At 42.6% G+C, this 14,250-nt stretch overlaps 1 protein-coding gene across 1 annotated transcript in view; it reads left to right on the top strand.

The window, feature by feature from the left end:
• LOC135914047 (uncharacterized) overlaps positions 1 to 14,250 on the top strand; it is a 32,280-nt gene that overhangs the window by 2,432 nt on the left and 15,598 nt on the right. The window contains exons 2-5 of the mRNA XM_065446782.1: positions 212 to 331; positions 1,197 to 1,385; positions 9,657 to 9,755; positions 11,632 to 11,810. Of these exons, the coding sequence (XP_065302854.1) occupies positions 212 to 331; positions 1,197 to 1,385; positions 9,657 to 9,755; positions 11,632 to 11,810 (587 nt within the window). The remainder of the gene's footprint in view (positions 1 to 211; positions 332 to 1,196; positions 1,386 to 9,656; positions 9,756 to 11,631; positions 11,811 to 14,250) is intronic.

Here is a 14,250-nt window from a genome sequence, read left to right as displayed (position 1 = left end):
TGAAATTTAACGTTCTTGATTACCGATTTATTTATTTATTTATTTATTTATTTATTTATTTATTTATTTATTTATTTATTTATTTATTTATTTATTTTTTCGTTTGTTTATTTGTTTGTTTGCTTGCTTATTTATTTATTTATTTATTTATTTATTTATTTATTTATTTATTTATTTATTTATTTATTTATTTATTTATTTATTCTTCCAGAATTTCGGCTATCCTGTGCTCGGAGTCCTACGCTATCGAGATGCCTCGGGCTCCGAATCTATCCACTGCACCTACGTGTCGACCCGCTTCAAACGACCTCCATACGGCAAAGAAAATGACGTGCGTTCATTCTGATTTCTTTCTCATTACTAATGATAACTCATGGAATTTCACATTACACAGCCACATTCTAATCTAGAGGAACGTCCGTCATGACTTAGTCTATCCGAGGTTCCCTAACGCGCGCTGAAATTTCAACACATGAACGTGTTTTTTTGTGTGTTTGTGTGTGTTGAAGGCGAATTAAAAAAAAACAAATTATCACAAGCCGGAGTTTTCGTGATCAGCGGCTTAACGCCGTAGCCGCTGAACTACACCGGTAAGTTTCTGAGGTGCATCAGTTAGCGAGCAGCACTCATTGTGTCCAGCCTTACGAGTGCGTAACAGTATTTCGATACAGCAAGCACCACTACGTCAACGTTCGCGATCGTGACAGTCACCAACACTGCCACTAACGAAGCGTCACTAGCATACGGGGTCTACTCCACCACATTGAATGCGTCCACGTGTACTCTTTCGGTGGCAGCCGATATTATCGAACACTCTCATATTTCCAAGTTAAAGACCGCTGCATTTCAGCAATGCCAAAGTCACGTGTTCATTCAATATACTTGTTATACTATATCACTATATTTGGTAAGTCGGAAAGGAAAAAAAAAAAGACAACTTTTACTTTTTTCCCTGCTACGAGGCTCGCAGAATCTCAAGTTGGTCATAAGTTTTTAACCTCACGTTTTCTACTAGTGTCACCACGCGAAATGACAGATGGCAGCACAAAAATTCCAGGCAGAAATACGAGCAAGGAAAGCAGAAAAAACTTTAGACCAGTTTATATTAACAAAGACGTGCTATAAGCATGGACTTGGAGTTTGTTTCAAACGAGGCAATGGGGCCATATCTGGACACGTTTCGCTGTTTCTCGCAGACATTCCGCGAAGCAGTGTTCCACTACGCAAACCAAAGTTGTGACCTCGGCCTGGAGAAGCCGTCGGCCAAGCACGTGGTGCTCTTGCTTCCCGTGGACGAGAGCCCGTGTCCTTTCGAGACCGCCCTCTGGCAGGTGGTCTCGGCCCGCGCTTACTCTGTTCTCGTGGCACGCAACTTATCTGTGGAGGTGCGTCCACACTGGTTCAGTCTCATGAATCATTCATTCATTCATTCATTCATTCATTCATTCATTCATTCATTCATTCATTCATTCATTCATTCATTCATTCATTTATTCATTAACAATATCGCTGAAGGCGCGCTTAAGGTAGGTATACGTGGGAGAGCTTGTGGTGGGTGAACGCGGGAAGGGAGTGGGAGGGGAGAAAGAAGGACACGGAGCAAGCAAGTAGATCACAGACGCAAAGAAGCCGTGGAATGCAACATAATTTAAACAATGTAGTGACACTATGCATAGAATCTTTTCAAAGTACGGATAATGTAAACTAAGGAGGTGCAAGTCAACAGTAGCTGAACATATTAAAAAACTGCTTGGTATGAGAAAAAGTTCACAGTCACATTAGCATGCGCTATAGAGGGTGAAGGCGAAAGCCTGCGCGCTCCCGAGACAACAATTAAATTACTTGACATTCTCATTGGAATGCGTTGTTACTTCCTATTGCTTTCTGCCGCCAAATGTCGTGGGTTTCAAGGCCATAATTGACTTTATCTTGATTAACTGTGCCTTAATTACCTTCGCCTCAACTAGCACCAAAGATAGCGGGTTCGACTCCCACCAATGATCGTTGGTTCGACCATCAACGGTGACGTCAATTTTGGTGCCATTGAATTTTGACCCCACCAAAGCTCGAGCGTTCGACTATCACCAATGGTCGGGGATACGAGTGCCCTAATTAACACCAAAGGTTGTGGATTTGATTCCCACTAATCGTCGTGGGCACGCCCATCAATGCTGGCGCCATAAATTTCAGGGCCATTGAATTTTGGGCGCACCAAAGGTCGAGGGTTCGAGTACCTTATTACCTTGTCTTAATTAACACGAAAGTATTAACATGAAAGTAACAAAGACGAAGGTATTCTGGGTTATCTGCTTCGTAACCTAGACAACTTCCAAGGACATGATGTCGAATCACTGTAGAATACTTTTAAGGGCCTTTGCACGTACTCTTTTGCTAATTTCGTGCCGAACAATATTTAAAAAACACGCAAAAGCAATCCTTGGATAACGAGGGATATATTGCACCTCAAACGAAGAATTAAAAGACTGAAGCGAGTAAAATCTAACGAAATCACAGTGCACATGGCAATGACAAGTTTAAACGAGGCAATCTATAAGGCTAAGCACTATTACTTCAACTACACGTTTCCCAATTTCATTTAAAAACGCTCCTGAGAAGTTTTGGAGATACCTGTCCACAAAAAAGAAAGCAGTTGATCGCATTGTGTGCGATGGCGTGACTACTGATGACAAGCGTAGTATAGCTGAAACGTTCTAATAATACTTTCACAGTGTTTTTTCTAGCCTAACGAAACCGTTACGCTTGAGCTTTAAAAACGGGTATTACATATCTACCCTTATATCAGAACCCGGTGTTGTTTCTATGCTACTAAATTTAAAAACTAAATCGTCACCTGGACCTGGCAATATAGCCAGCCCCTTTCTTCCGGTATGCCGAGGTACTTGCTAAATTTCTTGTTGTTAATTTTCGTGCTTCCCTATCATCAGCTAGCATCCCTACCTATTGGAAAACTGCTCGAATCCTTCCTGTCTTCAACGTAGGAAACAGCATGTAATTAACAAACTATCGACCAATCTCTTTAAGGCCTTCATGTTGTAAATTCTGGAGCATGTCATCATGAATTACATAAACAAGTTTTCAACCGATAATAACATGATAACGCAGTTTCAACATGGCTTTAGAAAGCGTCTCTCCACAGTCACCCAGTTGACAACAGTGGTTCACAGCTTCGCCTCGGTTCTTGATAAGTCACGTGAGACTGACCTTATTGTTTTGGATTTTAAGAAGGCATTTGATCGTGTATGTCATGCAAAACTAATCTTAAAGCTTCGGTCTCTAGGCTTACCAGAATTTATAGTTTCTTGGGTTGAATCGTATTTAAGCGACAGAGTGCAGTTTGTAAGTATTGATGGTCATTGCTCACGGAAGCTACCAGTGAGATAAGGAAGTGTCCTTGGTCCCTTGTTGTTCTTAATATACGTAAATGATATTGTTGATGTATTTAGTCAGCCCCTTTGTACCCGACTTTTTGCTGATGATGGCGTGCTTTTTAATCAAGCGAGATGTTATGAGGATCAAGCATTCCTCAATCACAATTTACGGAAAATTCATTAATGGTGTGAACAATGGGACATTCTCCTTAAATCCCAGAAAACTGTTTTCATGAAAATAACCAAGAATTTCCATTATTTTACCTTTCCGTACTCGTTTGCATCACAGCCACTTCTGGAGATAACAAACTACAAATACCTAGGAGTAACTATAACAAACGCATTGAAATGGAATTCACATATGTCAAATGTTTGGGCGTCCTGCGACCGCAAACTTTGTTTCCTCAGACATAAATTAAAACAAGCACCGGTCGCGGCAAAACGGTTAGCATATTCGTCGCTTATTCCACCGAAGCTTGAATGTGCGGCTATTGTTTGGGATCCACACACACAACTAAATGTCGATACACTCGAGAGGATCCAGAAGAAAGCTATACGGTTTAGTTATTCAAAGTATCGGCAGACAGACTCCCCGACCATTTTAATGCGTCAAAATGGCATTCAAACATTCCAGCTTCGGCGCAAGATTCAGAGATTGAAGTTTCTGTTTCAGCTGAAGCACAGGAAACTAGTTTTAAATCCAGATGCTTATATATCGCCCCTCTTCGCCAGAAAAACAAGACATCGCCATGCTGAGTCTCTTACCCCTTTCAGCGCCAGAACCAACACATTCAAATTTTCTTTTTTTCCACGTGCGGTAAATGAATGGAACGTTCTTTCATCGGCATGGTTGTATAGCACTGAGATTATCGAACAAATGGTTACATAGGATGTAGCGGTATCTTTCTTTCTTTTCTTTTTTGTTTGTACGTTATGTTGGTACCCTTCTGTTTTGTTGGTACTTGTTACCTCATGCATATGCGTCTCCATTTGCAAGATTCAAATTGATATGTTGTTGCTTTGCTTTTGTTACAGTATTTCGTGCATTTCTTTACTCTCCTGATTGTATAACCTAATCTAACATTTGGGTGCTTCAAGAGTTGTAGTGGTCTTCAGCGTTGTCACTTATATTAGAGCTTATAGGTGTGTAAAAGCATCCTTTTTGAGTTTGTTTTTGTTATCACACTTTCTACCTTATATATCGTTGTTGCTGTTACAATACTAGGTGTTTTTGTATTGATCCATCTGAATTGCATGTATTTTTGTATTAGATGAAAGTATTTATATCCACATCTGCTAGGGCCTCCCGATTTCCTGCAGTATTCTCTAAATAGAAAAAGAACACCAAAAGTCATGGATTCGAGTGACCTAATAAACTATACCTTAATTACCTGTGCCTTAATCAACTGCTCCTTAATAAACACCGAAGGTCGTGGGTGCTGGTAGCTTAATTAACTATATCTTAATCACATGTGCCTTTATTTTGGTTGCATTGAATTTGGGTCCCACCAAAGGTCGTGGGTTCGAGTGCATTAATTTGTAACACCTAAGGTCGTGTGTTCGATTCCCACCAATTGTCGGGGATGGCACCATCAATTTTGGTGCCATTGAATTTCGGATCAGTAACGCCGGACTACGGATTTGTCGACTCATGAGCCATTTTAGCCATGTGTGTAGGAAGGTTATTCTATTGTGTTATTGTGCGAGGAATGAAGGACCTCGCCTAACGGTGAAAGTGACGCATTTTAGATTTGCCTTATCATGGATGATCTCTGCCAGGGAAAGCGGCTGCACGTGCTTGATAACTGCCTGTTATTCCGCGATTTTGCGCAATTTCTAGTTAGCACTATCTTTGGTAACATTTCTCCTTGTTAAGTGGTTCACGCGTAGCCCTAGTACGCTACGCTGGTCACGTGTTCTGTCGCGTTAATTAGCCACGAGGAATAAGGATGGCTTCATTCCATTCACCGCAACCTAGTCTCAGCCCTTCCGCTTGTGCAATTCTTCAAAACCACACAACGTTCCCATTTTTAGAACGAAGTAACCTGGGACCATATGCGCTATTCCCACTGAAGATGTCGCAGATAATGCCGCAAATATACAACAGGTTATCAGGTAGAGATCGATCAATCGATTGATTGGAAGTAATCTGTTAATTTCACTATACCGCCTCAACATTACGGCCAGCAAGAGTGCACTAAGCATTCAGGTAAATAAGATAATCACTAAACAAGCAAAAATGCACCGAAATTTATAAAAACACATGCGGAAAATGCTGAAAGCCTGTAATTACACGTGGGAACTTGTCGACTCTTAAAGTTCTTTTAGGACCTTTAGCAAGCATCAAAAAACCTCCATACTTTTTTACCAACCCTATTATTTATTTATATTTTATTTATTTTTTTTATTTTTACCAATCCTCCCAAATGACTCATTCAATTACCCAATGGCTCTCAGTCCCCAGCAGCTGCAGAGCACCTGACCAAGGTGGCGGTCAGACCTGTGACGCAGCAGAGAGTGATAAGAATCTCTGGACCCAGACAGGTCGCCAATGGAAACTAACCCTTGCAACCTTTAACAGCCGAACCCCCTCGAATGAAGCTAGCGTAGCCGGACTCTTTGAGGAACTATCAGGCATTGTTTGGGATAAAGTTGGCCTTAGGGAGGTTAGATGAACTGGTGAGGCTTATACATTGCTGAATAACGGACATGTCCTCTGCTATAGAGGTTTCCCAGATAAGAAGCAATACGGGGTATGATTCCTAATCCATAAGGACATAGCGGGCAACATTGACCAATTCTACAGCATTAATGAGAGGGTAGCAGCAGTCGTAATAATACTGAATAGGAGGTATAGAATAAAGGTAGTACAAACCTACGCTCCAACCTCCTCACCATGATGAAGAAATAGAACAGTTTTATCAAGCTGTTGAATTAGCGATGCGAAAAGTGCTAACTTAGTATCCTGTAGTCATGGGCGACTTCCATGCAAAAGTGGGGGAAAGCAGGCTCGTGATTAGCAGGTGGCAGGCTCGTATTAGCAAGTGGCAACTGTGGCGTGGATTCTTGGACACTCGAGGAGAGATATTGGCAGAATTTGCGGAAAGGAATAAGTCGCGAATAAGGAACACCTTCTTCAGGAAGCGTTGGAACAAAAAGTGGACCTGGAAAAGCGGAAATGGTGAAACAAGAAATGAAATTGATCTCATACTTTCTGCCGATCCCAGCATAGTACAGTATGTAGAAGTGTTAGGTAGGGTAAAGGGCAGTGATCATACGTTAGTGAGGGTTAGGATTCACCTCAATTTGAATATTGAAAGTGTAAAATTGGTCAAAACGAAGCGGGCCAACCTAGATGCAGTAACAGTAAAAGCAGGCGAATTCAGGTTGGCACTTGTAAACAAATATATGGCCTAAGAACACAGAGCTGAAGATGACATAGAGGCAATGAATGAAACCGTAACTAGGCTGGCTTCTGAAGCAGCAATTTAAGGGGGAGGTAAGACGCCAACGCAACCAGTTGGTGAGCTCTCCCAAGTAACATAGGACCTAATAAATCAACTACAAGGAATGAAAGTTCCCAACTCAACAAATCAGATAAAATTCGAGGAACTGTCAGAAATAATCAACAAGGAGAAAATAAGGGATATTCGAAATTATCACGTGAGAAAGACTGAGGAAGCAGCAAAAATGAACTCCGCCTGAAAACAGTGAGAAGGAAACTAGGCATCGGACCAACCAAGTTGTATGCACTGACAGATAGGCAGGGTAATATCATCAGCAGTCTCCAAGATATAGTAAATGCAGTGGAAGAATTCTATACTGACCTGTACAGTACCCAAAGCTGCCATGCTACCTCAATTCGAAGTAGTAGTGAACAGGCTACAGAGGTTCCTTCTATAACCAGCTATGAAGTTAGAAGGGCCTTGCAAGACATGAAACGGGGAAAAGTGGCAGGAGAAGATGGACTATTAGTCGATTTAATCAAAGATTGTAGAGACATAATGCTTGAAAAACTAGCGGCCATATATACGAACTGTCTGTCGACTTCGAAGGTCCCCGGGAACTGGAAGAAGCCAACATTATACTAATCCACAAAAAGGGAGACGGTAAAGAATTGAAAAAATTATAGGCCCATTAGCCTACTTCCAATACTGAAAGTAATCAGGCAATTACAATCAACCTCTATATATGGCTTTCATAGATTACGAAAAGGCATATGATTCAATCAAGGAGTACAAGAAGCTTAAGTAAATATCTTGGAAAGTATCAACAGAGATTCCACAGCTACCTTAATCCTCCACGGGAAAAGTAGGAAGATACTTACAAAGAAAGGGGTCAGACTAGGAGACACAATCTCTCCAATGCTATTCACTGCGTGCTTGGAAGAAATATTCAAGCTATTAAACTCGGAAGGCTTAGGAGAAAGGATCAATGGCGAATATCTCAGCAACCTTCGGTTTGCAGATTACATTGTCTTGTTCATCAACACTGTGGACGTATTACAACAAATGATTGAGGACCTTAACAAGAAAAAGTATAAGAGTAGGGTTGAAGATTAATATGCAGGAGACAGAGATAATGATCAATAGCCGGGCAAGGGAACAAGAGTTCAGGATCGCCAGTCAGCCTCTAGAGTCTGTAAAGGAGCACGTTTACCTAGTTAAATTACCCACAGGGGACCCTGATCATGTGAAGGAAATTTACTGAAAAATAAAAATGGGTTGGAGCGCATTCAGCAGACATCGGCAGATGCTGACTGGAAGCTAACCATTATCATTAAAAAGGAAGGTGCACAGTCAATGCATTCTACCGGTGCTGACATATGGGGCATAAACTTGGAGACACAAAGAAGCTCGAATACAAGTTAAGGACCGTGCAAAGAGTGATGAAACGAAGAATGTTAGGCATAACGTTGTGAGACAGGAAGAGAGTGGTGTGGATCAGATATCAAACAGTGATAGCCGATATTCTAATTTACATTAAGAGGAAGAAATGGAGCTTCGCAGGTCATGAAATGCGCAGGTTAGATAACCATTGGAACATCAGGGTTACAGAATGGGTACCAAAAGATGGGAAGCGCAGTTGAGGACGGCAGAAGGTGGGGTGATGAAATTATGAAATTCGCAGAGGCTAGTTGGAAGCGGTTGGCGCGTGACAGGGGTAATTGGAGATCGCAGGAAGATGCATTCGTCCTGCAGTGGACATAAAATGGGCTTATTATTATTACTATTATTATTTTTTTGTGCATTCTGCTCAACTCATATTTTTGTAAACCAAGCGTTTAAAGGACCCCTGGACCCGGTTTGACCATTTTCAACAAACAAGCGTAGCATATAAATGACGTGTTTGTCTGTAAAGTATTACGGCGTAGCGCGCCGCCAGAAAACAAATCGAAACGCTTCGCGCCCTCGCTCCCGAAGAATCTTTCTCCCCCAGCCACAGTCATGCACAAATGCCTCTTCACAGGGCGTGTTTCGTCACTAACCATGCCTGACCTTGCAATGCAAAAGGCGCAACAACACAAAATATGAAGAGAAGGCAAAAAAAAAAGAAAGAAAAGGATGGAGACGGGGTTCAACGCCGCTGTACATTCCTCGGCTCTGGTATGGGTGAAGGCAGGAAAGAAACACCGCTAAGGGAGGCTACTAGGAACAGAAAGATAGACTGTTTCCATTGGCAATGGCATTCTCCTCCTGGCGGCATGGCATAGGACAGTTCATTTTTTATATCGCCTCTAATAATAATAAACAGACATGAAAAAAATTATTTAGGCGAAACACTTCTTAACGACGTTTTACAGCTTCCAATGTATGACCAAAACTTTAAGTGGGGCCTGGTGAGGAGTCCTTTAACGTAAAATACCTTGCTGCAACTTTCATTTATAATACGTTTACAAAAACATTATCTCTATAGCTTCTATTATCTTCATGCACGGGTTGTAACTACTATTATTATTTAAATTTCTAAATTCAGTTTGCTTCCAGAAAGCATTTGCAAGGTTTCCTTTGAAACAGGCTGCTTAGTTCTGATTCCGAAGTAAGCTTTTCGAAAAAAAGGTTTGTAATTATCCTTCCCTGTTGTGGCCAGGGAAAGTTAGTACAGTTAATATAACTTGTGTCATCTGGTTTGATGTGTCAATTTCTCTTAAATCGCCATAAATTTTATTGACTGCTGCTGTACATTAGGTGAACATACATTCGTATGCGTTCACGACTCACTAAATAAAGCTATCTACAGTTCAATTTTTTACCCTTTCTAACGCAGTCTCACAGGGTTTATTTTGCTCCCGGATCAAATGGCACGGTACCACCCCAGGACATCATCCTTGGTGAAATGCTCGTGAAAACAGCTGAAAAGTTAAAGGTATGTACCAGGAACAAGCTAACCAGATACCAAACATTAAACTGTGCTTCTCAGGTATTGAGGTATATGAGAAAATGGTATATAGCTCCAAGCACAAGCTGAAAATATTGTTTTCTGGAAAATGTGACACCGGCTGAAAAATTATTGGTTCCAGACACATTCACAAAGGAAGGCCTGCATTTCTGCCAGAGCAACCCCTTTCCTTCGAAACTCGCATTCATGTTCCCTGAAGCATGAAGATCGATATTAATTAGCCGCTATTTATCATGCTTGATTGTCTACCAGGAACTCAAGAAAGAATGGTCGTTCACTGACCTTTACGTGCGCTATAAAGAAAGGCAACCAATCGAAATTTATCTAGGCCCGTATTGACAGAATTCTTGCTCTAGAGCTATTCATAAATGGTTCCATCAGTCGTCATATTTATACATTCTTAGGGAAGGCAACCATCCCACACAGTTGATGACAACCATCTCACGCGAACAAAAAAGAAACTGTTCTGGTCAAACGCACTTTTTGGAACATATGTGAAAGGAAGGTTCAGTAGAGTGGTTCATTCAGTTATGTTCAACTCAGTGCGATCCCTACAACTGTATCTATTCGCATCCTACGCAACGTTAATCTCATACAGTGTTTCTGTTTATGCACCGCATAAGTCACAACTTTAATCTCATTCAATTCAAGCTATGCCGAAATGCGACCACCAAAATCAGGCGAATGCACAGAGTGTCACAAGAACGAAAGCGACATATGATTCTTCTCGAGGAAACAACGCTTATGAAAGGCGTACGCTCATAGGTTAATATCTAAATATATTCAACCATTATTACACCTCGTGTCTCAGTGGCACATAACGATCCCGCAGTACTGGCCAAGTGTCATATACCTAGTGGCACGTCCCCCAAGAATGGTGCAGCCCAAATATAACATTAAGAAAATCAGAGAAGGCGCTGAATTCCATAAAAAGGTATGTTTGCTTTGGAGACACCTCTGAGCTGACATTTAAGTACAGGTTTTAGGCCGCTATTTATTGTCTTAGAAAAGGGTGGCGCTCAGTGGCACCAATTTGTCGGTTCCGTCCATCGTGCGTGGACAGAGACACGTCGCGCGAAACCGTGTGAAGTAAGCAACGTAAGCTTTAAAATATTTGTGAATTTGGCTTCTGGAGTCCAGGCCCGGTGTAGCTTCTCAACGGTTAGCAACCTACACATGCATGTCAACCGCCTCAATGCCTTCCGTATTTGTCCATGCTGATGGACGCTCGCTCATGGACACAGCAGAGTTGGCAGATATTTCCAGGTCCACACCCCTTAGCTCGGAGGCAGGCTTTTGACATAAGTGACGCTTGTACCTGCTTTACCAATGGGTGACCACATGCTAATTAGGCTCTGCAATTAATCTCTGCAAGGAGCTACGTGCCTTAATTAACATATTCAATCTCGCTGGGATTACAACCAACAACTTCTTATAGCCAAGACAACCTGAGCTCCCTAGCCACGGCTGTGATAACTTTAGTCCGTAAACCCTAATCAACGTTATACTCACTACTGATCACGGAGTAAGACATTTAGGAGGTGAAACTCCCGTCAGCGCGAGCGAGCGCCGGCGACCAGATAAAGTCACAATTGTTGTATGCGCCGACGGGGCCGTATACAGTGGCGGCGCCATGCGGCGCGTCGTAGAAGCCGCAGTGGAAAAAAAAAATGCAGCTCCCGGGCAGGCGGCTTCGGTGCGCACTCAACGGCGGTAATTTCTTTCCAGGCCGTCAGGCACCGCCATCACGATAACGGCTCCGCGGGCTTGTGACCTTTTCTGGTCGCCGCAAACAGCGGAGTTTCCACTCCTAAATGTTTCTTGCTCCGTGCTCCTGATGCAGTCCAAGAGTGCGTTGGAGTGGTCGTCGGAGGCAGCCAATGAGAGCGCACGCATGGCTCCTGCGGCCAAGTTGTACCTGGTGCACGTGGACATCACAGCCAGCTGGATCGTCCTGGGCATCTTGGCCTGTTCCACGGTGGCCGTCGGGGCTCTTTGGGCCGGAAACACCAAGAAGATGCTGTAAGAGTAACCGGGCTTTGGTTTTCCTATCGTTCTTCAGAGGTATAATTTACAAACACGAACCGTCACGCCATATACGAAAGTCATTCGTTGTCTTCAAAGGCATCTGTATAAGCTGCACGTTAGCCGAAAGGCCCGTTTAGAACGAAATCCAAACAAGACAGGAGTGGATACATGAAGGGATCAACAGAGGTCGAGGGAAGGATTCCCCACACAGTAGCCTGTTTGACCGCTGTTGGGCGTCTAAGATAGAGAAGCGTTGCGTGCGATTTCACAAGCGAAGTATCTGGTGCAGCAAGTCGGCTGCGGGCCCTTTAGCATTGTGCATTTTTATATCTTACTCTTTTTAGGAGGTGTTGACCATCCCTGCAAGATCGCTTGCGTGAGATTAGCGAGTATCAGTAGCAACGTACCTAATAGAGCCCGCCGTAAGTAAAAAGAACTTGGTAAAAACACACAAAAACCGGAAAAGCCATTTGTGTTCTTTTTACCCAGTAGCAGGCTATCCAAACTGCTTTACTTTGAAGCTTTTGTACCATCGCTAAACGGCGGGACAAGAAGGACAACACATAGGCGTAGTTTCTAACAAAGCAAAGTTAAGAAAGCCTATAAGCCAAGCATTTATTGATTCTTTGTCTATAGGTGTATCACACTTACGATAGTCGTTTCCGGCGCATAGCTTGAATATATAACAGGAATGCGAAGTCGGCATGAGTGGCTCTCGCAGCTCCTGAAAACGCAGTAGGAAGTCGCATATATAAAGCTGGTTGAATGCTTTCACTGGGAGCTACATCAATGACTCAGCAGTTTATTGGATTCTGGTACTAAGCACAAAGACTCTGGCTCTATTGCCACCGCACGTATGGCACATAGGTGCGCGCAACGCAATGTAGGTGTTCGTTAAAAGACTGCAAATCCACCAAGGTTTCTGGATGTACTGCGTCTTTCGCGTGCAGCTCTGTGGCTTTTATTCCTGCGTATACGGTTTCTCTCTCCAGTCGCACTTACTATATTAGCCCTTATTATTTGGAGGTGCAAACTGTGAACGTACTAAATAATGCAATGAGTCAAGTATAATTGCGCCACGACACAAAAAATAAGCGTAGCATGCATGAGTTAAACTAGCCGACGAGGTTTAAAGTCTTGAAACAACACAGCTACAGCACTACACGTCGATGCGTAGGGCTCCACATTAACTTCAAGAGAACTTCTAACGCCCACCCGATTTCGGCACGCTAGCCCTTCTTTTTCTCCTTTCTTTCACATTCTGCCACGTCAGAATGCGGACTCCAAGCCGAGTATAGAATTTCTGTCCTCGTCCTCATCAGGAAAGCTCCGTAGCCAGCACCCGCTGGGCGGGTAATACGCACAAATTTTTGGCAGATTTCATTGGTTGAAATTTACATGCCTTGAGCCCATAATGTCTCCATCTACAATCACTATACTTGTCTTTTTTCTTTTGCTGTTGTTTTTCTCGCGAGGTGCGCCAATATATACGAATGCGTAAACGCGACCTTATTAACCAATAATTAAATGCGGCAAATCAAACATATTTTTTATCATGCAGCAAAAAAAAAAATAACGCAAGTGCATCTGCTTCTCAATATTTAAAGCTGAAAGTTTCAATATTTCTGTCGTATTATGTATGCACGGCGCGCATATCACTTCGCCCCGCGAATGTACGCTTTTTAAAACTTGATGTTACTTTCGTACAGACCAGAAGAGCGAGCCGTCTTGTAGTGCCTATTTTAACGCGGCTACGTAGGTATGCGAGTCGCATGCGATCAATATATCGGTAACGTGAAGCAGGTTACATTTCAAACCTGCAAGCAAAAAGTGTACTGAGGGAAGCCGAACGCAAAAAAAAAACGATGTGGAATGGGGATCTGCAATGCTCTAGCCGCTTTTTCTACCGCATTGGATATCTCTTAGACGACAGCCAAACGCTCTCACGTTCATTTTTTTTTCTTTTGTGTGATAGGTCAATCCGCGATAGCATTGAGCTAAAGTACATACGTTCCCGCTTTGCATAGTAGTCTTAAATGTAGCTTTCATTTTTCTAAAGAATTCCAAGTGCATGGCAATCATCGAAAAATTTTATATTCCCCTGTAAACTACTGGCATGTTCAGGAGCGCGATGGCCAAAGCGTGATGAACTTGCTGTAGAGTTGTGTAAAGATAAGCATCTTGGAAAGGTGTGTTAAGCTGGCGGTGTTGATGTCAGTACTCGGAGATGTGGATGGTCACGACAAGAATGACGTGACGTGAAGGTCATGATAACAATCGGAGATAGCTTGCAAAACACTTGGCACACTTGAGAACGGATGGTCCATACGTGTGTTGTGAGAGGGAATACTTAACATTGCCTAGCCGTTTCAGAAAACCGGTTTCATCAAACACCAAACGAAGCGCATGTGCATGGCACTGGCACCTTCAGCGA

This window comes from Dermacentor albipictus, chromosome 4 (genome assembly GCF_038994185.2).
Source record: "Dermacentor albipictus isolate Rhodes 1998 colony chromosome 4, USDA_Dalb.pri_finalv2, whole genome shotgun sequence".
NCBI classification, from domain to species: domain Eukaryota; kingdom Metazoa; phylum Arthropoda; class Arachnida; order Ixodida; family Ixodidae; genus Dermacentor; species Dermacentor albipictus.
Note: the sequence above shows the minus strand (reverse complement) of the source record. Positions and strands in the feature narration are given on the sequence as shown.